Genomic DNA, 20,828 nt, shown 5'->3' on the forward strand with positions numbered 1-20,828 from the left:
CGGAGGGACGGCCAGGAGGGGTGTGGCCAAGGCTGAGGCCCCGGAATCCCCAGGCCCGCGGGAGCCCGGGAGGGGCCAGTGGAGGCCCAGGTGCGCTGCCCGGACCGGCCCCCGCCCCGGTAGAGGGCGCTCGCGGCTCCAGGACGCTTCTTTCAGCCTCTCGACGGGCCGCGGGGCGGAGCGACTGTGTCTCGCGAGATTTTCGCGCGGCAGGCGCCGGAGTCCAGCATGGCTGACTCGCAGTTGATGCTGAAGCGGGGTCCTTTCCGCTCCACGTGGCTGCGTGCCCGCAAGACTCGGACACAGCTCGTTCTCAGCCGCCGGCCCCGCCGCCGGCTCGGGACCCTGCGCTGGTGCGGCCGGAGGCGCCTGCGGCGGCGGCTGCTGCAGGCTCAGGCAGCCGGCGCGGACTGGCGGGAGAGCGGCTGCCTGGTGTCGCGCGCGGCGACCCGGAGGCCCAAGAGCGCGGCCCCCAGCCGGGCTCCGGCCGCAGCCCCCGCCCCGAGCGGCCCCGCGAGCCTCCCCATACCGCCGGTGCGGCCAGCCGGCCCGGGCCGCGCACTGGTGCTGCTGCCGCTGGAGCAGGTGGGTCGCGCCGGAGGGACTGGCAGAAGACCCTGCCCGCTCTGCAGGTTCTCCGGCGCGGGTGGAGCGCATTCCTCCTGGCGGTGGTGCTGAGCGGGGGGACCAGGACCGACCCTGCTGTGGGATTCTAGGTTTTCAGAGCTGAACGGGGTAGTGGTAAATAATACTAGTAGGTCACATTTACTGGGTGCTTGGAAAATGCCAGGCTCTGTGTTGTACGTGTTTCAGGCTTGCGAACCCTTTTACTCCTCCTAGCTCCTGTGCAGTCGTTACGTTATTTCCGGAAGTTTACAGACGAAGACAGTGAGATACAGCAGAGGTAGCTTGATAAGAGGGGCGCAGTAGAGGCAGAGCTGGTGTTCAGACACGCGCAGCTGGAGTGCTCCTCACTTGGACGCTGCTCTCCGAGGTCTTCCTCCAGTGCAGGAGGAAAGTGGCTGGCAGTGGGCCTTGGTGGAGGTAGGGATCCGTGAGAACGGCAGACCAGTTCATTGGGACCCCCTCGTTCGTGTGTCCGGATACACCAGCTATCTCTCTAGCTGTCCTGGGATGTGGAATTAGGTTAGAGAGATTGAGTACCCGATGGTCACCTAGTTACTTGGAAATCCCCTCCCCTTGGGTATGTGAATAGCAGTTAAGAGTTTAGAAAACTAAAAAAAAAAAAAAAAAGGGGGGGGGTGCCTGGCTGGCTCAGTGGGTGGAGCATGTTACTTTTGATCTCAAGTTGTCACTTCCAGTCCCATCTTGGGCATAGAGTTTAGTTTAAAAAAAAAAAAAAAAAAGTTTAGAAAGTTTCAGTCTCCAGCAACAGAATTTGTAACGTCACAGTTTCCTTTCTTTGTCCTTCTTCGATAGGGTTTTACTTTTAGCGGGATCTGTCGTGTGACTTGCCTCTATGGCCAGGTGCAAGTGCTTGGCTTCACCATCGGCCAAGGCCAGCCTGCCCAAGAGGTCTTCTCTGCCTACACGCACTCGCGCTTGACTATCAATGCCGTTCATTATTCCATGCCTGAGAAAAGCAAGAAGGAGATGAAAAGGGAAGCCCGAGCTCTGCTCAGATCTCATCTTAATCGGGGTAAGGAAAAAAACTGGATAATTTCCTGAAAGTATATTACAATAAGGCTGCTGTTTTTAGATCCTTCCTATTGCCAAGACATGGCACACTCTTATGTCTCTATTTAAAGTGAAACTTGAGTGAAACTAGTTTTCACCATTTACAGATGAGAAAAATGGCCCCAGGCCACACAACTAGCTACTGTGTAGCAAAAGCAAACCTGGATTGACTTCTCCATCCAGGTGTGTTCCTTGTGTGCAGTGTGGTTTCCTGAAGAAAGCTTTCGAACATAATTCCTGCTCTCAAAAAGTTGACAGTTCAGCCGAGGAGAAGGTGGTCCTAAAACGGTGTAGAATTTAATGGAGTTACTATTTCTAAGGTAGTTTATTTTTCTCTTCACAGATGACAGATGTTGGTTGATGAAGAATTTTTCTCCTCTGTGTTCCATTGTGATGCTAGAACAACTGAAAACCTCCACTGTGAACTTCCTAGTCAGCCATCCAGGGTTATCTTACGTTTTCGTACAAGAGGTAGGACCAGTTTTCATTCAGTTTTGCTAATTATTTTCATAGGAAAAGTCATGTCAGCTGACTATGGGATGCCCCCTCGGAAGATCAGTGCTGTAGGTTGTACACAGTGTCATATGTGAGTACAGTAAAACAGTGTTGAAAGGCATATCATGAAAAACATTGTCTCCCCTTCCGTGTTAGTTTTATTCCCCCGTGGAAGCCATCTTTTCATATTGTAGATGTTTAAATGCTTTTTGGAATTTTTACGTTATTTATTTATGTTTTTCCCAAGGTGTTTTTTGTTTTGAACTTTAAGTACAATCTACCCCTCAGTGTGGGGCTTGAACTCGTGACCCGAAGATCAAGGGTTGCATGCTCTACTGACTGCAGCTCGGTGCCCCGCCTGTCGGAAATTTTAAAATGGTTATTTTTTTTTTTTAAGATTTTATTCATTTGACAGAGACACAGTGAGAGAGGGAACACAAGCAATGGGAGAGAGAGAAGCAGGCTTCCCGATGAGCAGGGAGCCCGATGTGGGGCTCGATCCCAGGGCCCTGGGATCATGACCTGAGCCTAAGGCAGATGCCTAACAAACTGAGCCACCTAGGCGCCCCTAAAAATGGTTATCTTTTTTATCTTGATTTATTAACTTGAGATAGTGTAAATTTCCTCTATGAATGTACTTTAGTGTACTTAGTAATTTCTCCCATCTCTATTTTCACCTCCCAAGTTTTTGCTGACCATGTCACTAATTTCTTTTTAAAAATTTTTTAAAATATTTATATTTTTTATTAACATATAATGTATTTGTTTCAGGGGTACAGGTCTGTGAGTCATTAGTTCACAATTCACAGTGCTCACCATAGCACATACCCTCCCCCATTGTCCATCACCCAGCCAACCCCCACCCCATTCCAGCATCTCTCAGTTTGTTTCCTGAGATTAAGAGTCTCTTAAGGTTTATCTCCTTCTCTGGTTTCATCCCATTTCATTTTTTCCTCTCCTCCCCCATCATCTTCTGCCTTGTTTCTCAAATTCCACATAATCAGCAAGATCATATGATAATTGTGTTACCCTGATTGACTTATTTCATGTTACTAATTTCTTAGTCAAGTTCTGTGGCTTTAATTGTCTCCCATGGGCCATACATTGAACCTAATCTGCAGGATTATGAGGCTGACTGGATGCGAGATGGGGAAGAACTGAGGAATACATGCTTTTGGGTGCAGGGGGTTACTGAAATGGGGGCATGTGGGAGGGGCAGATTGAGATCTTCACCTTGACATGCCTGTTAGACATTCCACTGGAGTTGTCCTGTGGGCAGTTGCACACGTGAGTCTGGAGTTAGGAGCTTTCCGCAGAGTGGCCCAAAGGCCAAGAGATGGGATAATAATACCAAGGAAGATGATACAGAGAGACAAGGGGGTTCAAAGTCACAGCCCTTTGGCACTCCCAAGAAGAGGTCTAGATGAGGGAGCAGAGAGACTGAGAAGAGGGGTCACCGATGTTAGAGGAAAACCCAGGCAACTGTGATCAGGAAGTCTTCAGAGGAGCTGGAAGTGAATGGTTGTGTCACTTGCCGCTGGTGATAGTTGGGGCCCGAGGACAGAGCTGGGAGGTAGGAGCCCCTTTGGACAAGCGCAGGGGCAGTAGGCTGCTGAGGGGTGGCTCACCACATCAGGGTCAAGAGCCTAGGGAGGGAGGAACTCTCGGCTTTAATAGTAAGGGATTTTGCTTCTGTAGGTTTAGCTGTAAAGGGAAGAAATGACACAGTAATTGGAGAAGTGTGGCCAGAGTTTTGTTTTTTTGCTAAAATGGATGTAAAACCCGCCACGTTTGAACACAACAAGTGGAAATGGTCAGAGCGGGGAGGGTGCTGAGGACGCAGCGGAGGGAGGTGAGGGCGGAAGTGAAGCCACTGAGGGAGGGCCTCTGGCTCTGGCGTCTGTGGCAGGGGCCAGCCTGGAGAGCTCTGGCAGTTCACCCGGAGTAGCTGCTGCACGCACAAGTTCTCTTTTGATTGTCTCGTTCCGCTCTGGGAAATGGGTCAGGGCCATCACTGAGTGGGAGCAGAGCTAGTGGGCAGGTGTCGGGTTGGAACTGAGCGGAGAAGGCACACAGCGAGCGTGGGGGCGTGAGTAGACTGTTCCGACGGTGTCCGTTTCATCTAGCGCAGACCCAGTAGCCCGGTGAGGGCCGTGGGGGAGGAAATGGGAACCATGTGTCACCAGGCCTTTACCTCTTGCAAGTGAAGGTTCCAAACACTTTGATACTCTGTTTTCATTCGTTTTTGGCTTAATTTTTTTTTCTGGGACTTCACCACCACTGTTTATATTCCTAATGCTCCTGCTTGGGTAACTCCCCCCCCACCCCACTATGTGTTAATATGTTGTAGAGTTATTTTTTCATACAAGGCAGTGACCTTTATATGATGTCATTTTACAAGATACCCTTATTTTATCCTCTGTGATTGATAGTTGAGCACAGTACAGAGTTTTCCCTAGAAACCTTGAAGGCCTTGCTCCTCTGTTTCCTAGAATCCAGAGTTGCTGATAGGAACTGATTCTCATTCCTTTTATGTCTTTACCCTGCGGTTGGTGAATTGCATGAGAATATGGTCGTGAGTGGGTCCCTTCCTTGATCTCTTCACCATGGAGACCTTGTTCCCTCTGAGCCCCGCCGGCTGCAGCGAGGGCCTGCTCCTCCGTTCCGTGGGTTGGTCGGTGGCTTCCTGGTGCTTCTGCTGGAGCGCTCGTGGGCGTAGTGGCCTGTCTTCAACCTTCTTCCAGCCCGGTCTGCACATGTTCCTTGTTTTTTTACCTTATGTCTTTGGAGACAGTCTTGATTTTGTTCTAAAGCACCAACCTGTTCAACATGTATGGTCTCTGTTGGATTGTCCTTGTGGCAGCTGCCTTTTTTTTTTTTTTTCATCTTTATTTTTTTATTTTTTATTTTTTTATAAACATATAATGTATTTTTATCCCCAGGGGTACAGGTCTGTGAATCGCCAGGTTTACACACTTCACAGCACTCACCATAGCACATACCCTCCCCAATGTCCATAATCCCACCCTCTCCCTCCCCCCCTCCCCCCAGCAACCCTCAGTTTGTTTTGTGAGATTAAGAGTCACTTATGATTTGTCTCCCTCCTGATCCCATCTTGTTTCATTTATTCTTCTCCTACCCCCCTAACCCCCCATGTTGCATCTCCACTTCCTCATATCAGGGAGATCATATGATAATTATCTTTCTCCGATTGACTTATTTCACTAAGCATGATACCCTCTAGTTCCATCCACATCGTTGCAAATGGCAAGATTTCATTTCTTTTGATGGCTGCATAGTATTCCATTGTGTATATATACCACATCTTCTTTATCCATTCGTCTGTTGATGGACATCTAGGTTCTTTCCATAGTTTGACTATTGTAGACATTGCTGCTATAAACATTCGGGTGCACGTGCCCCTTCGGATCACTATGTTTGTATCTTTAGGGTAAATACCCAGTAGTGCGATTGCTGGGTCGTAGGGTAGCTCTATTTTCAACTTTTTGAGGAACCTCCATGCTATTTTCCAGAGTGGTTGCACCAGCTTGCATTCCCACCAACAGTGTAGGAGGGTTCCCCTTTCTCTGCATCCTCGCCAGCACCTGTCATTTCCTGACTTCCTAATTTTAGCCATTCTGACTGGTGTGAGGTGGGATCTCATTGTGGTTTTGATTTGTATTTCCCTGATGCCAAGTGATGTGGAGCATTTTCTCATGTGTCTGTTGGCCATCTGGATGTCTTCTTTGCCGAAATGTCTGTTCTTGTCCTCAGCCCATTTCTTGATTGGGTTATTTGTTCTTTGGGTGTTGAGTTTGCTAAGTTCTTTATAGATTTTGGACACTAGCCCTTTATCTGATATGTCGTTTGCAAATATCTTCTCCCATTCTGTCAGTTGTCTTTTGGTTTTGTTAACTGTTTCCTTTGCTGTGCAAAAGCTTTTGATCTTGATGAAATCCCAATAGTTCATTTTTGCCCTTGCTTCCCTTGTGGCAGCTGCTTTTTAAATTTGGACACCTTTTCCTTCCCTGCGAGGTCTCCTGCAGAGGTGATGGCAGCTTGGAAGTGCATGTGAGCCAGGAGGACAGGCACGGAAACGACTGGAGGAGTAGCTGACGAGACTCCCTGAAGGAGTGGCTGTGGAGGGGCAAGAGGGGGCCTCAGGTCTACCTTTCCTAGTTCGACGACTGTTTGAGGCCTAATAATTTAGAACTGGAGGAAGAAATGTGCACTTGTGTTCATGTTTTCTTAAAACTCAAATTGTTAATTTCAGAGTCCAACCTTCCAGATTAACTCTGAACATTTAGCCCTGAGGTCTGTTGGCATTAGAAGAGAGAAGAAGAAAAACGGCCTTCGTTTGACAGAGAGTGCCCTGTCGGCCATGGAGGAGTTGGTCACCGTGTCCTGTGGTGAGTGACCTGGTGATAAAGGGAGCATTCATTCCTCAGGGCCTCAGAGAATCACGAGTTACCTGTCGAGCCCTAAAGAAGGTGGCTAATTTGAGGCGTCAATGTTTGTTTTGCCTCCAGAAGAAGTAGATGGCTGCCCTGTCATTCTCGTTTGTGGCTCTCAAGACGTTGGAAAGTCAACATTTAATAGATACCTCATTAACCAGTTGTTAAACAGGTAAGAGTGTTTTCATTTTTGTTAAGATTTTTATTAGATTTGGGTCATGAGATAGGATTTTTGATTTAAGAAACTAGACGGGAATCCATCCTGACTTCATGGCGGGGACCATCTCCCAAGTCTGTCTGAAGGTGCTCAGAGGGAGGACGGCACTCCCTGTTGGACCGTGCTTTGGACTGAGGCACATCGGCCTCTCGGGGTGAATTGATCGTGTCACTTACCAGTGTCTTTGCGAGAAGAGTCACCTGGTCTCAATCTGTGTTTGTCCCTACCCAGAGGTTCAGAGTAGGGAGACGTTCTGTTGTGTTTTGAACATCGGGTTTTAGGAAGGACAAAGTTGTATCCATATTGTGAACGGGTACTGTGACCATGCCTGCATCACATTTTCTTGTTATATTTGTTTTTATGTTGTTTGCCTCTTTGAAGCATTCTACTTAATAGGCCGCATGGGGTGGGTTGGGCCTGCGTATTGCATAAGGTCTGTAAGATCTGATTTATTCTTGTGACAGGGGAAAGCTAGTTGAGATTTTCTTTATTTCTTTCAAATTTTCAGTATTTCCTGCGTTGACTATTTGGAATGTGACCTGGGACAGACAGAATTTACACCTCCAGGTTGCATTTCTTTACTTAATATTACGGAGCCAGTTCTAGGTATGTATTACACATTTCTTTCATGTTTTGGTTTTATAAAACTCAAGTATATTGGGGCGCCTGGGTGGTTCAGTGGGTTAAAGCCTCTGCCTTCGGCGCAGGTCATGATCCCAGGGTCCTGGGATCGAGCCCCGTGTTGGGCTCTCTGTTCAGCGGGGAGCCTGCTTCCCCCTCTCTCTCTCTGCCTGCCTCTCTGCCTACTTGTGATCTATGTCTGTCAAATAAATAAATAAAATCTTTAGGAAAAAAAAAAACTCAAGTATAATGATCTTGAAAAAACCAAAAATTTAAAGGACGTCTGGCTGGCTCAGTTGGTAGAGCACGCAGCTGTCAGTCTCGGGGGTATGAGTTCAAGCCTCACATTGGGCATGGATCCTACTTTAAAAAAATTAAGAACGGGGCACCTGGGTGGCTCAGTTGGTTAAAAATCTGCCTTCAGCTCAGGTTGTGATCCAGGGTCCTAGGATTAGGCCGTTTATCAGGCTCCTTGCTCGGTGGGAGTCTGCTCCTCCCTCTTTCTTTGCCTCCCCTCCTGCACTCTCTCTCAAGTAAATACAAAATCTTGAAAAAAAAATTAGTAAATAAAAACTAGAAAAGAACGTAGAAAAGTGAACATTTCCCTTACCACACTCATGGTCTTCCCATAACTCTTCTAGCCTCTTAAAAAAAAATACTATGATACTTTTCTAGGGTTCTGTTTGGGTACATGGAGCTGATAGCCATTGAGTTTTGTATAAACCAGAAACATGTCTTCCCGTGGTGTGCCCATTGTATGTAAACCCGTATGATATTGTAAACCAAGAAATGACATTAGCACGATACTATTAGCTTTATTCAAAATTCATGAGTTACCCTACTAATAATGTTCTTTGCTGGTTCAGACTCCAAACCAAAGTCCCATGTTGCTTTTTTTTTTAAACGGTAAAATATGCACAACACGATATTTACTGTTTAAACTGTCGCCCCGCGCACAGCTCGGTGACGTTCAGTCACTCACAGTGTCACATACCCTTCACCCCTGCCTGTATCGGAAACTTCTCCGTCATCCTGAGCTGAAGCACTGTCTCTGTTAAAGAACACTTGTGGCTCCCGCCCACCTCTCTTCTACTCTGTCCCTGTGAATTTGCGCATTCCACGCACCTCATGTCAGTGAAAACAGACTATTTGGCCTTGTGTCTGGTTTTTTTTAACTAAGTATTTTTTTTTCTTTTTGCTTTTTTTTTTTATGTTTTTATCTCAGTCCAGTTAGTTAACACAGCGTCATGTTAGTTTCAGGGGTATAGTATGGTGACTCAGCACTTCCATGCGTCCCCCACAATGCCCTCCTCCGTCCCCATCCCCTAATTTCCCTCATCCCCAGCACCCTCCAAGCATCAGGGTTTTAAGATAGTCCATATCGTAGCAGATCATAAAAATGTATTTCCTTGTGGGCGAGTATCATTCCGTTGTGTACGTGTGTCACACTTTGTTGTTGTGCTCAGCTGTTGATGGACAGTGGGACTGTTGTCACCTGGCGGCTACAGGGAATCGTGCTGCTGTGAACATCCGCTTACGGTTACCTGTGCAGGTCCCTGCTTCTAGTTCTTTCAGCAAGATGCCAGGAGGGGAATTGCCGGGTCGTGTGGTAACGCCGTGCCTAATCTTTTGAGAAACCACCAGCTTGTTATTCACGGCGGCTGCATTTTGCAACCGTGGGTGCGTGGGGCTCTCGCTTCTCCACGTCTCGTCATCTGGGTGACAGCCTATCAGGTGTGCACCAGTAACCCATGTGGCTTTGATTTGCATTTCCCTGATGGCTGATGGAGCTGAGCCTCTGTTCCCGTGCTTGCTGTTCCCGTGCTTTTCTAGATCTTTGGAGAAATGTCTATGAAGTCCTTCGCCCATTTCTGAATTGCCTTGTTACTGAGTGTAGGCATCCTTTGTGTGTGTTCTAGGTGTTGATCTCTTATCAGATAAACAGTGTGCAAATGATTTTTCCCATCCTCTAGGTCTTATTTCTTTTCTTTTTTCCCCTTCTTACTGTTTTTTTGACAGTGTCCTTTGATACACAAAAGTTCTTAATTTTTATGAAACCCAATTTCTTTTTTCTTTTATTGACATTTTCTTGATGTCATATCTGCAGTGTTACTAAGTCCAATATCATTAAGATTTTCCTGATGTTCTTGGAGTTTGGTAAGTTTTAACTCTTATATTTAATAAGTCTTTGGTCCATTCTGAATTAATTTTTGTGTATGATATAGGGAAAGCATCCAATGTCATTTTTTTGCATGTGGATATCCAGTTTTCCAATTATCATTTGTTCGTCCTTTCCCCCATGGCATGGTCTTGGCACCCTTGTGGGAAAGCATTTGATCTTGCATATGAGGGCCTATTTCTGGGCCCTCTATTTTATTCCACTGGCCTATATGTCTGTCTTTATGCCAGTTCCCTGCTAATGGAGGCATGTGAGTCCTCCCAGCTTCATTCTTTTTCAAGATCGTTTTGGCCATTTGGTCCCCTTGCAATCCCGTATGAATCTGAAGATCACTTTTTCCATTTCTGTGAAAAAGGCTGTTGGATTTTGGTTAGGGATTGCGTTGACTGAATCTTTAACTCGCCTTGGGTGACGCTGGCATCTCAGTTAATGATAAATCTTCCTGTACGTGAATACAGGATGTCTTTCCAGTTTCTTAGGTCTTTTTAAATTTTTTTCAGCAATTTTTTTTGTTTTTTTTTAAAGATTGTGTTTATTCATGAGAGACAGAGAAGGAGGCAGAGGGAGAGGGAGAAGCAGGCTCCCCACTGAGGAGGAAGTCTGATGCGGGGCTCGATCCCAGGACTCTGGGATCATGACACGAGCTGAAAACAGACACTTCACCAACTGAGCCGCCCAGGCGCCCCCCCCCACCTCATCTTTTTTTAAATAGTCACAGATTCAAACTCTTACCTTCATCTTCCTAGGACCACCTTTCACCCACCAGAGGACACCACAGAAAATGGTGTATTATGGGAAGCCGTCTTGTAAAAACAACTATGAGAATTACATTGAGATAATAAAGTATGTGTTCAGTTCCTACAAGAGGGAGTCCCCTCTCATCGTCAACACCATGGGCTGGGTGTCAGGTAAGCCCCCGGAGGCGTGTGTGGCCCGAGAGAAGGGGCAGCACGAACGGCTCTGGCTTCAGGCAGTAGCACTGGGGCCCAGTTTTAGGAGACTCTTCCTCGTGGTCCTTTCTTTGTCTCAGAACAGCTGTGCCATCTTCTCATGGCAGCCTGTCACTGTTTGATTAGCACGCCAGCTGCTTGTGTCCTCTTCTCACAGACAAAGGGCTTCTGCTTCTCATCGATCTCATCCGGCTGCTGTCTCCCAGCCACGTCGTGCAGTTCAGCTCTGGCCGGAGCAAGTACATGCCGAACCTGACCCCTGACTACGTGGACGACATGGATGGCCTGTACACTAAGAGCAAGTCCAGAGTCCGCAACAGAGGTTTCCAGCTGGCGGAGTTCACGGAGAGTTTGGAGTTTGCCGACGAAGAAAAGGAGAGTCCAGTTGTGTTCACTGGACATAAACTGATGTGTGTCCAGTCGGACTTTGCGTTTAGGAAAACTCCAAGAAACAGGTAATTAAACCGTCACGGCTGGAGATTATAGTTCTCTGCAGTGGAATGAGGCCTGCTGCCCTCGGTTCCTTGGAAGGAGTGAGTCCTCCACGGGTTTTTGAATCTGTCTCACAGCCCCGTGTTCATGAAGGAGAATCTGTTCTTTTCTGAGCTGTTACTGTCCCAACGGAAACACAGGCAGCCTCCAATTTGAGGGGGTGTGACTTTTCAATTTTCCCACTTTATGTTGGTGTTAAAGCAGTACACATTTGGTAGAAACCGTACTTTGTATTTTGGTCTTTTCCTGGGCAAGCACGATGCTGTACGGCGCTCTGCCCTGAGGCTGGGTGGTGGCAGTGGTCCACGCCTCCAGGTCAGCCCGGACGGTGAGCCACGGGGACAGACGCCATTCTGCACCCACACAACATAGGCTCTGTGTTCGGTGATTCTGCCCAGCGGAGGCTAATGTGAGTGTCCTGAGCTCATTTAAAGTAGGTGAGGCTGGGTGCCTGCATGGCTAAGTCATGAAGCCTCTGTCTTTGGCTCAGGTCACGATCCCAGGGTCCTGGGATCGAGCCCCACATTGGGCTCCCTGCTTGGCGGGAAGCCTGCTTCTTCTCCCTCTGCCACTCCCCTTGCTTGTGTTCCTTCTCTCGCTGTGTCTCTCTGTGTCAAAGAAATAAATAAAATATTTTTTAAAAAAATAAAGTAGGTGAGACTGAGTTGTGACGTTTGGTAGGCGAGGTGTCTTAAAGTCATTTTCTTTTTTTTTTTTTTTTTTAAGATTTTATTTATGTATTTGACAGACAGTGACCACAGGTAGGCAGAGAGGCAGGCAGAGAGAGGGGAGAGGGAAGCAGGCTCCCCGCTGAGCAGAGAGCCTGATGCGGGTCTCGTGGGGCTTGATCCCAGGGCCCTGAGTTTGTGACCTGAGCTAAAGGCAGATGCTTAACCCACGGAGCCACCCAGGTGGCCCTATAAAGGCATTTTTGATATCCAGTATTTTCCCCTCTTTGGGGTTTCTGAGGGTGGAACCACCTTGTAAACTGAGGAAGACCCGTACCCAGAGGGGGCCTGTAGCTCTGGTTTCCAGGAGTGTTTGAAGGAGTCTTTACACGTCATGTTCTCCAGTGGGGCTGTGGAGAGGGTCTGCAGGCGTTATGGTGGGACTGTGTAGTCTTTTGGTGCGTAACCCGTGTAATGACTGATGGACTCTGTCCTGAGGTTAAAGCTCTGCTTCATCCCGATTTGCTTCGCAGAGAGTCCCACAACAAGGTTCTTCGGGATTTGGCGGTACTCGGTTACCTTGGCCAGCTGCAGCCTCCCGTGCCAAAACCGCTGTGTCCCTTACATGGCCTGACGCCCTATCAGGTAACCCGAACTTGGACAAGGAATTCTCTGTGGATGCACCGAGCCCTTGTGGGGCTGCCAGTGCGCGTTCTCTAGCTGCGGGGTGACGCTTCGCTCGCCCCCCCTGTGGTGTGGGTTCTCTGACGGCCTCAGTTTACAGACGGGGGTGCAGTGACCTCGCTCGAGAGTCCGTGCTCTCAGCGGCTGCCCTGTGTTGGGCACAACTGTGCTTCTCTGCTGCTCTAGAGCGTCTGGCTGACCCCAGAGGTGGCTCCGGGCATTCCAGCTCCGGTGCTCCCGCTGTGGAGCTGGCTGAGTCTGTGTCTTAGCCAGAGCACGGAGGCCGTGCCAGAGCTCATAGGACAGCTCTATGGTTTCAGTCAGTGTTCGCAGTGATTCCTGGCATCTGGAGACCTCTCTCTCTATTTCTTTTTTTTAAGTTTCCTTTATTTTATTGTTATTTTTTTTAAATGCAGTCGCCATACCCAATGTGGAAATCCAATGCCGTGTTCAAACTCAGGGCCCTGAGATCATGACCTGAGCTGAGATAAAAAATCAGACACTTAACCAACTGCACACCCCAGGAGCCCCCCAGAAACCAGTCTTTTTTTTTTTTTTAGATTTTATTTATTTATTTTGACAGATCACAAGTAGGCAGAGAGGCAGGCAGAGTCGGGGGGGGGGGGGAGCAGGCTCCCCGCTGAGCAGAGAGCCCGATGTGGGGCTGAGAGCCCGATGTGGGGCTCGATCCCAGGACCCCGAGATCATGACCCGAGCTGAAGGCAGAGGCCTAACCCACTGAGTCACCCAGGAGCCCCCCAGAGACCAGTCTTGAAAGCATTTCATATTACTGTGAAAAGTGGATTCTAGGGTTAAGTGGATTCTAGTCAGTTAAGTGTCTGCCTTCGCCCCAGGTGAGGATCCCATGATCCTGGGATTGAGCCCCACATTGGGCTTCCAGCTCAGCGGGGAGCCTGCTTCTTCTGCTCCCTCTCCCTGTGCCGCTCCCCCTCCCTCTGCCACTCCCCCTGCTTGTGCTCTCTCACTTTCAAATAAATTTAAGTCTTTAAAAAAAAAGAAAGAAAGAAACAACCATGATATTGGAATCCCAGATGTCAAAGATTAGAATAGCACTAGGCAGCATTTCCTAAATGCTTACCATCTGCCGTGCTCTGTTCTAAGCCTGTGGTACCTTCTTTACTCACAATGGCTTTGTTATTTCCCCATTTTACAGATGCAAGAACCAAGGTCAGGGATCCTGAGTCAGCTTGCCTGAGGTGGCTAGTAAAAGTGGGGTCTGGGACTGGAGCCCAGGCAGCCAGACTCTAGAGCCCAGAGTGTTCACCCTCCGCTGTCCATACTGAGCGCTCCCTGTGTGCGGCGTTCTGCTGAGCACTGGACATGGCTGGTGGATTCCTGGCTGCCAGCGGAGGGAGGAGCTCTTTCATTCCCTGATTACAGCCTCAGAGACGCTGGCCTGAGGTCACCCTCGGGGGGCACTCCTGAGGCAGGAGCAGTGGGGCTGGCCCACGAGGACCCGTCTCCCAGGCCTGGTGGTGAGATCGCCTCCCCTGGAGACACTCAGGCAGTTAGTGGAATGGGGTTTTGGTCAGTGGGGTCGTTTACCCCGAGATGCTCTACAGTGGACCTTGAAGCTTATACACCAGTAACTGTATCTGCCTGTTACTATTTCAAATTTGGTTTTGGAATCTAAGCAATATAACCAAATACTTCTGTACTTCACAAATTGGGAATTGCTGGAGAGCTACACATTAAAGGTCGGTACAGTTGACCGTTACACAGCGCCAGTTTGAGTCATGCGGCCCCCTTCACGTGGGGTTTTTTGATAAGTACAGTCAGTCCATGTTGTAAATGTCTTCTTCCTTGTGATTTTCTTAATGACTTTCTTTTCTCCAGCCCACTTTATTGTGAGAGTACAGTATGTGATACAGCGCACAGAGTGTGTGTTTATGTCATCGGGAAGGCTTCCGATCACCAGGAGGTTAAGTTTAACCTTGACCATCCTAGTGGTTAAGTTTTTTGGGGGGATGGTCAGAAGTGATTTGTCGACGTTGACTGCGTGGGGTGGGGAGTCAGTGCCTCTAGTCTCTGTGCTGTTCAGGTCTCCAGTTGTGCTCCTGGAGTTCGATCCATTTTTCTTATTTCCGTATGTTCCATAGTGAAATGATGGAGGCTTTTTCTCACTGAACGGAGGTTTGCTTTCTGACATTAGGAGACCTCTCAGCGAGTGGGGTTTTCACGGTCCCCCTTGACTTCAGCGCATTTAGGGTATCCTCAGATTTGTATCTTAATGTGTCTCCTTAGATAAGAAATGGATTTCTAGCAAGCGTTGGCTGGTCAGGAACTTCGTCCGAATTTCCCAGGTTCTGTATATTAAAGTGGGGACGTTGACCGGGGTTCGGTAGCATTTCTGTTCCGTTTAGATGCTTTTTGGTGGGCAGTTTGGCCAGTGTGACGTTAGAGAGCGGCCTCGTCAACTTGAAAAAACCAGAAGTAGCTTTTCCAGCGGAATTAATAGAGGGAGGTGCGGATTTATTTTCCAGGTCCCTTTCAATGCGGTTGCGCTCCGGATTATTCACGCTGATGTCGCTCCCACCCATATACTATACGCTGTGAATGCCAGCTGGGTTGGTCTTTGCAAGATCCTGGATGATGTCAGAGGATACGCAAATGGGCCCATCCTACTCGCCCAGACTCCAATCTGTGATTGTTTGGGGTTTGGTGAGTCAAAGTAAAACATGTCTATATACCTACTGAATCGATCCCCTTCTCCAACTGTATATGGCTGGTCTTGACCTTGGAACTGTCTCTCGGCTGGAGTGGTCAGAGTGTCTCTGGCTTCTAGACAGTGGGCCTGGGGGCTGGTGGGTAGGAAGGAAGCAGCATTTTCTCTGCTGCTCCCGCTAGCTCTAAATCTGGGATTTCTAAGGGCCTGGTCACGGTCTTCTTGTCACTTGACATTTTTTCCCTAGGCCATCTGTCCACCTGCTAGGGCCCTAGATCCATCTTTAGGCTGACTTTCCACAGGATCGGCACAGCTGTGTGTCCGAGCTCAAGGCCCCACTCACTTCTCCGCTTGGGTATCTCACTGGCATCTGAGACTTAGGTCCAAGACTGAGGTCCTAGTTTTCTCCCCAAATCCCCTCCCACGCTGCACTGTCTCCTGTTCCCGGGCCTGTGAGGAGTCCTTGGAAGATTCACTCTGGTGTTTACACCAGACCTCTGGGTCCACTGCGGCACCCCTTGCCTTCATTTGACACATCCAGGCCACGGGCAGGGGTGGGAGCTTGTGTCCAGAATCTGTCCGATGCCTCCGTCTCATCTCTTCTTACTCTGCCAGTCGGAGCCACCGCTGCTCTGCTGGGCTTGGCACTGTCGGGTGATCTGAGGACAGATGTGAGTATGTCACATCCTGGTGTTTCCCGTCACTCCGGCCCGGGCCTGTTGGCCTGGCACTGCTTTGCGCCCTTCCTCCTTCGCCAAGCCTGCCTCACGTGCAGTGACCCCCTGGCTCACTGACGTCAGTAAATGTCAGGGTACGTTTCTGGAAGGGTGCTGGACCTAAGTAGCCGAAAATGAGCAAAACCCTTACATAAGACATAGACAACAGGACTTGTGAAAAGTGTTTCCACAGAAGCTGTGTCACCTGGTACACACCATGAGGAAGGAACTGATGACAGGGAAAGGTTGAGTCTTTTGTGTGTTCCCCACGGTGGCTTTTCTTCCTGGCCTGGGTGTGCCTTACTTGAGACAGTCTGGGACTTCGGCAATAGCGCACTTCGGTTGCTCACGGCTGAGCAAGGGGAAGGGTTCCAAGAGAACTTCACCACTCCTGGCTAAGAGTGGTCATGTACTCCCATCCCTTGGAACTTTGTATTTTCAAAGTGAAACGCAGTTGAAGTTGAAATTCTTATTTTAAAAGCCATTCTACAATTCTCAGTGGGAGGGAGGTAGAATATCTTCCAGAAAGGATTATTTGTGTGTGTTTTGTGTCTTCAAGGAATTTGTAGAGGGATCGACATGGAGAAGAGACTTTACCACATCCTCACTCCTGTGCCCCCAGAGGAGCTGAGAAATGTCAATTGTCTGCTGGTCGGGGCCATTTCCATTCCACAGTGTGTCTTCAAGAGCCAGGTGAGTGCCACTCCCAGGGACAGCCCTGGAGGTAGCCAGAGAGCTCACAGCAACAGGTTATTGTGTGGGAACTCACACTTTGTTGAAGAGGCTGAACGAGGCAAATGGAGCGTCCTAGCGGCCTCAGAGGCTCAGGGCCATGAATGGCCATCACTGGTGGCCCAGAGCCCCATGGTGGGGCATTATCCCGGAAGTAGGTAATGGGAGGAGAGAGCAAAGGTGGTCTCCCCAGGACTCCTTCCTGACGACGGTCTGTGGTACACCTGTGAGAAGGTCACGGGAAGGTCATGTTGGCTGAGGACATCCATGTGGTGGCCCGGGGAGGCAGTGGATATTCTCCCCTCTCAGCTGCTTGTCTTAACTTGTTTGAGAGAAACGCATGCGCGCCCCCTTCTCTCCTGCTGGTCGATGTGTCTGTGCAGTGGAATTGGACCGAACGGCGGCAGTCGCCTTTGTACCTGGGCCCGTTGGGGCGGGTGGACCCCTTGTGGGAAGGGGAACCGGAGGTCTTAGGGGTGCAGGGACCTCACTTGGACTCTGCCTTTCCACAGTGTTTTCTGGGGAAGAGCTGCAGCGCCGCAAAGTCTGATGCGCAGGGTGGGTGTTTCCACGTGTTCTCTGTGTTTCTGTTTCAGCGCGGGCTGGAGGGGACGATACCTTACATCACCACCGATTATAACTGTAAACTTCCTGGAGCATCTGAGAAGATTGGAGGGAGAGAAACCGAGGAGACGCGTGAAGAGAAAGTGCACCCAAAACCCAAACTCTACCGAAAAATAAACTGATGCTGACATCGTCAGTGAGGGAAGGCGCTTTTCCCGGGAAAGCGGACCTCGTCTCCAGCCTGACGCCGGACTGATGGTGGTGGCGGGGAGTGGCGCGCATCTGTGGCAGACGGTGTCTCCTGTGCAACTCGTGGATCTGGAGTCAATTTAACTCTTTTGAAAGCTGCGTGACCTCGAGTTTTGCCCTAGTGTTCTGTGTGCTGCTTCGTACTTTCTGTCTGTTTTATTTTCTAAAGGGTCAAAGCAGCAGGGAGAAGTTTGTACACCATTAAAACAGAACACAGTCGGTTCCTCACAAAGCCCTTCAAAGACCTGGTTGTTGGAATCCGAATAAAAATAGGGAAACGGGGGCCACAAAAATGTACCAAAGAGGAAGGAAGGCTGGCCAGTGGGTTCGCAAGCATAACAGGATGCGGGGGCTCCCCTGGTCCTTGCCCGGCGATGGCTGACAGGCAGGGGGTCCCGGCGGCAGGGTCTGCCTGTGGACGGTTGCCACAGGGGGGTCACGCTCATCCCCTGCTCCTCTGATGCCGTCCACACCCTCGTTCATTCCCGTGGTCCAGTGTTCAAAGGTGTCCTTTGGTCTGTTCAGTGTAATCAGGGTTTCGTAGATAAAACGATTGGACTCAAGAGTCATTCATCTTTTGTTTTTTCCCTCACCTGATGACTTTATGCTGAAAAAATTGCTCTCAAACCCAGGACACCTTTCCTAGGGTCTCTTTAGAACCAGCTCGGTCCTCACTGACCTCTCGTCTTACTCTGAGGACGCACGTAGGCTGCCCTGGCACCGGGCTGTTTGGAAGAAGGACCATCAGAGCAGCGCCTGGAAAGCCCCCTCTTGCCTTTGACGTCTGAACCGGACGGAACTTGCACCTGCGGACGACCTGGTTCCACTTAGCACTTTCTCTGTGGGGTTGGGTGTGGGGGGGGCGGCTTCAGGAGGCTGGGGGTGATGCTGTTCTCCCGGATGGCTTTGAGGGAAATAGGGGAAACCCGTTCTTCATCTTCTCTCTGGTTGTCACAATTCTTGACCCTCCAGGGTCAGAGTGATTTCAGGAAACAAGAACCTTAGGCGGGGTCACGTCATTTGTCCATTTAAATCTGTGAGAGTCATACCAAGGTAGCGTTTCACACTCGTGGATTCAGCTTCCTACAGGCCACGTGGAAGGCTGGTTACTCGGATGTGGGTTTTAACATCCGTGTTCATTTAAACGGTTGGTTATTGTCCTGATTCTTCAGGTGACCCCTCAGCGTCTCAGAGACCCATTTTCCCACGTTCTCCCTGGAGCTCTGCCACCCCCCCCAGGGTTGGTTTCAACTCCCTAGAGACTGTTTAAGGTCTAACTTCATTGTGTCTTGTTTATATTTAAATTTACCTTGTGCCTGTTTTCTGTCTTGGTCTTGCCAAAATTTTGACAATCTGCCACCCTCCTTCCCTAGTTCCTTGAGTCTTCACAGTGACTCTCTGGGAGACACACAGTGACACACTCTAGGTTCCCGCTGCAGGTCTCAGGAGCAACGTAGGTGGTGCCCCCGGCAATCCGGTCCAGGCAGGCTTGCCTTGGGCCTAATTTCCTCCTCCCCTCAAGGGTTGTGCCAGGGGAGGAGGCAGGCCTTGTCACTAGAGGGAGCTGCCAGCCACTGGTCTGGTGGCCCGTGGGGCGAGTGCGGCCTGGAGCCTGCCCTTCCAGAGACGAGGGCTCCGGCATCCTGGAGACTTGGCCAGCTCGGGGGGCCTGGTCAGACCCGCAGCCGTGCCGTCCACCCTGGATGTCTGTGCCTGTGATTGTTGATGTCCGCAGCTGGGGCTTCTTGTCGTTTCTACCGTCCTCTGGTTCAGAATATGGTGGTAAGTTCCACCCTTGAGTTGTTTTTTTTTAAATTAACAAAAACTCAGTTGTGTGTATGTGTGTGTGTCTGAGTGTGTGTGATTTTCAAAGTAGCACATGCTTATTTGAAGAAAACAATAACATGACTTAGAACTTGACAGCCCTGGCTGCTGATTTTGGGGTTCTCTAAAAGCAGTTCTTTAGAAGGGATCCCTCATAGGAAAGATAGATGGGAAAGTAGGTGACACGATTCTTGGATTCTGGGGTTTTAGTTTGTAAACAAAGGTCAGTTCCGTGCTGAAGTGGTGGCCCTTCTAGAGCGTGGCCTGGGATGGAGAGAGGGCAGGAGGACAGTCAAGCTGGCCCTGCAGGTGCCGTGAGTGTTTGCAAAGTCAGTCTGGAGGAGGCCTGCGGGGCGGGGTGCGGCCTGGGCTGGAACCCCTGGGACCAGTGGCTGCTTCCCTGCGGCACGGGGGGATTTGAGCCCGAGGCGGGAGCACCCACTCGTGCAGGCCCAGGTTCATGTGCTTGTGCCGGAGGGTGTTGTGTTTTTATTTTCATTGTCTAGTTGGGAGTTTTATCCCTCAGGTTTGGACACGGCAATACAGTGGTCCAGGCAGCAGGCTTTGGTAGTAGAGCTCTGGGTCGGAACCCTGAGGGCCCGCGGGCCAGCCGTGGTACTTCGTGGGGGATACTCGACCTCAGCCTGCTGACGTCTTCAGAATGCTGGTGTCTGTTCCATGGGGTGCCTGCGTGGTGGGTGCGTGAGGACGGTCTGTACGTGGAGGGGCAGAACCCCATCTTTGGCTAAATTGTAAACTCTGAGAAGGCAGGGACCAAGATTGTATTCCTCAGTCACATTGGGACGACGAAGAAACTAAATGTTGAAATCCGCAGCCGTCTCACCCGTCCCGCCTGCAGGCAGGTTCCCTCCACAGCACTTTCCAGCCCGGTGAGCCGTTGTCAGGGCGCCCCAGCGGGCCGGCTCCGGTCTTCCGTTAGCCCCATGCCTGGCAGTTCTTCAGAAACCCCCAGGTAGCTGCTTTTAGAGTTGGACAAACCGTTTGCACGTGTAGAAAACGACTTTCAGTCACCACCATGTAGGTAACCCAGGTCCCTGCCGTGATGCTGTGTTGTCTGGTGTTTTTCTAAATTCTGTGTGTCTTATAAAATTGGTGTCCTGCCGTATGTGTGGTTTTTTAATCCAGCTCTTTTCACTTCACTTGTGAACTTCTGTATCATTAAATATTTTTGAGAACATGCATTTAATTGTGTATTTTGTTACAGATACAGATCATTTTATTCCAGGGAATTATTTAAAACACTTGGGAGAAATTACAGCAAAAACTTTGGGGAAAACAAAGCAATGGCAGGGGAATCTGGGTGCCAGAGCGGAGAGGACAAGACACCTAGCAGATGCCTCTGCTCTTTTCCATTTCAGTATACATTTTTAAAGATCTATTTATTTATTTTGAGAGGAAGAGGGAGAAAGTGTGAGCGTGAGAGTGGGGAGAGGCAGAGGGAGAGAGTATCCCCAAGCAGTTTCCCCGCTGAGCGCAGAGTGTGACACAGGACTCGATCCCACGGCTCCAAATCACGACCTGAGCCGAAACCAAGAGCCAGACGCTCAACTGACCAAGCCGCCCCGGCGCCCCTCCTTT

At 49.6% G+C, this 20,828-nt stretch overlaps 1 protein-coding gene across 2 annotated transcripts; it reads left to right on the top strand.

Annotated features, from left to right (window-relative positions):
* Positions 1 to 220: 220 nt before the first annotated feature.
* Positions 221 to 20,431, top strand: LOC111154651 (nucleolar protein 9). 2 transcript variants are annotated; one of them, XM_022514426.1, is made up of 12 exons: positions 221 to 585; positions 1,441 to 1,660; positions 2,042 to 2,169; positions 6,467 to 6,602; positions 6,723 to 6,819; positions 7,373 to 7,470; positions 10,411 to 10,572; positions 10,772 to 11,069; positions 12,308 to 12,419; positions 14,963 to 15,140; positions 16,420 to 16,553; positions 17,189 to 20,431. In XM_022514426.1, exons 1-12 carry the CDS (start codon positions 229 to 231, stop codon positions 17,336 to 17,338), a joined length of 2,070 nt encoding a protein of 689 aa, XP_022370134.1. In that variant the 5' UTR covers positions 221 to 228; the 3' UTR covers positions 17,339 to 20,431. The 2 variants fall into 2 exon arrangements, with proteins under 2 accessions (XP_022370134.1, XP_022370136.1); XM_022514428.1 differs by having other exon boundaries at positions 6,726 to 6,819.
* The last annotated feature ends 397 nt before the right edge of the window (positions 20,432 to 20,828 follow it).

This window comes from Enhydra lutris, unplaced genomic scaffold, assembly GCF_002288905.1.
Source record: "Enhydra lutris kenyoni isolate GAN:26980312 unplaced genomic scaffold, ASM228890v2 scaffoldscaffold38, whole genome shotgun sequence".
In the NCBI taxonomy this organism is placed as follows: Eukaryota; Metazoa; Chordata; class Mammalia; order Carnivora; family Mustelidae; genus Enhydra; species Enhydra lutris.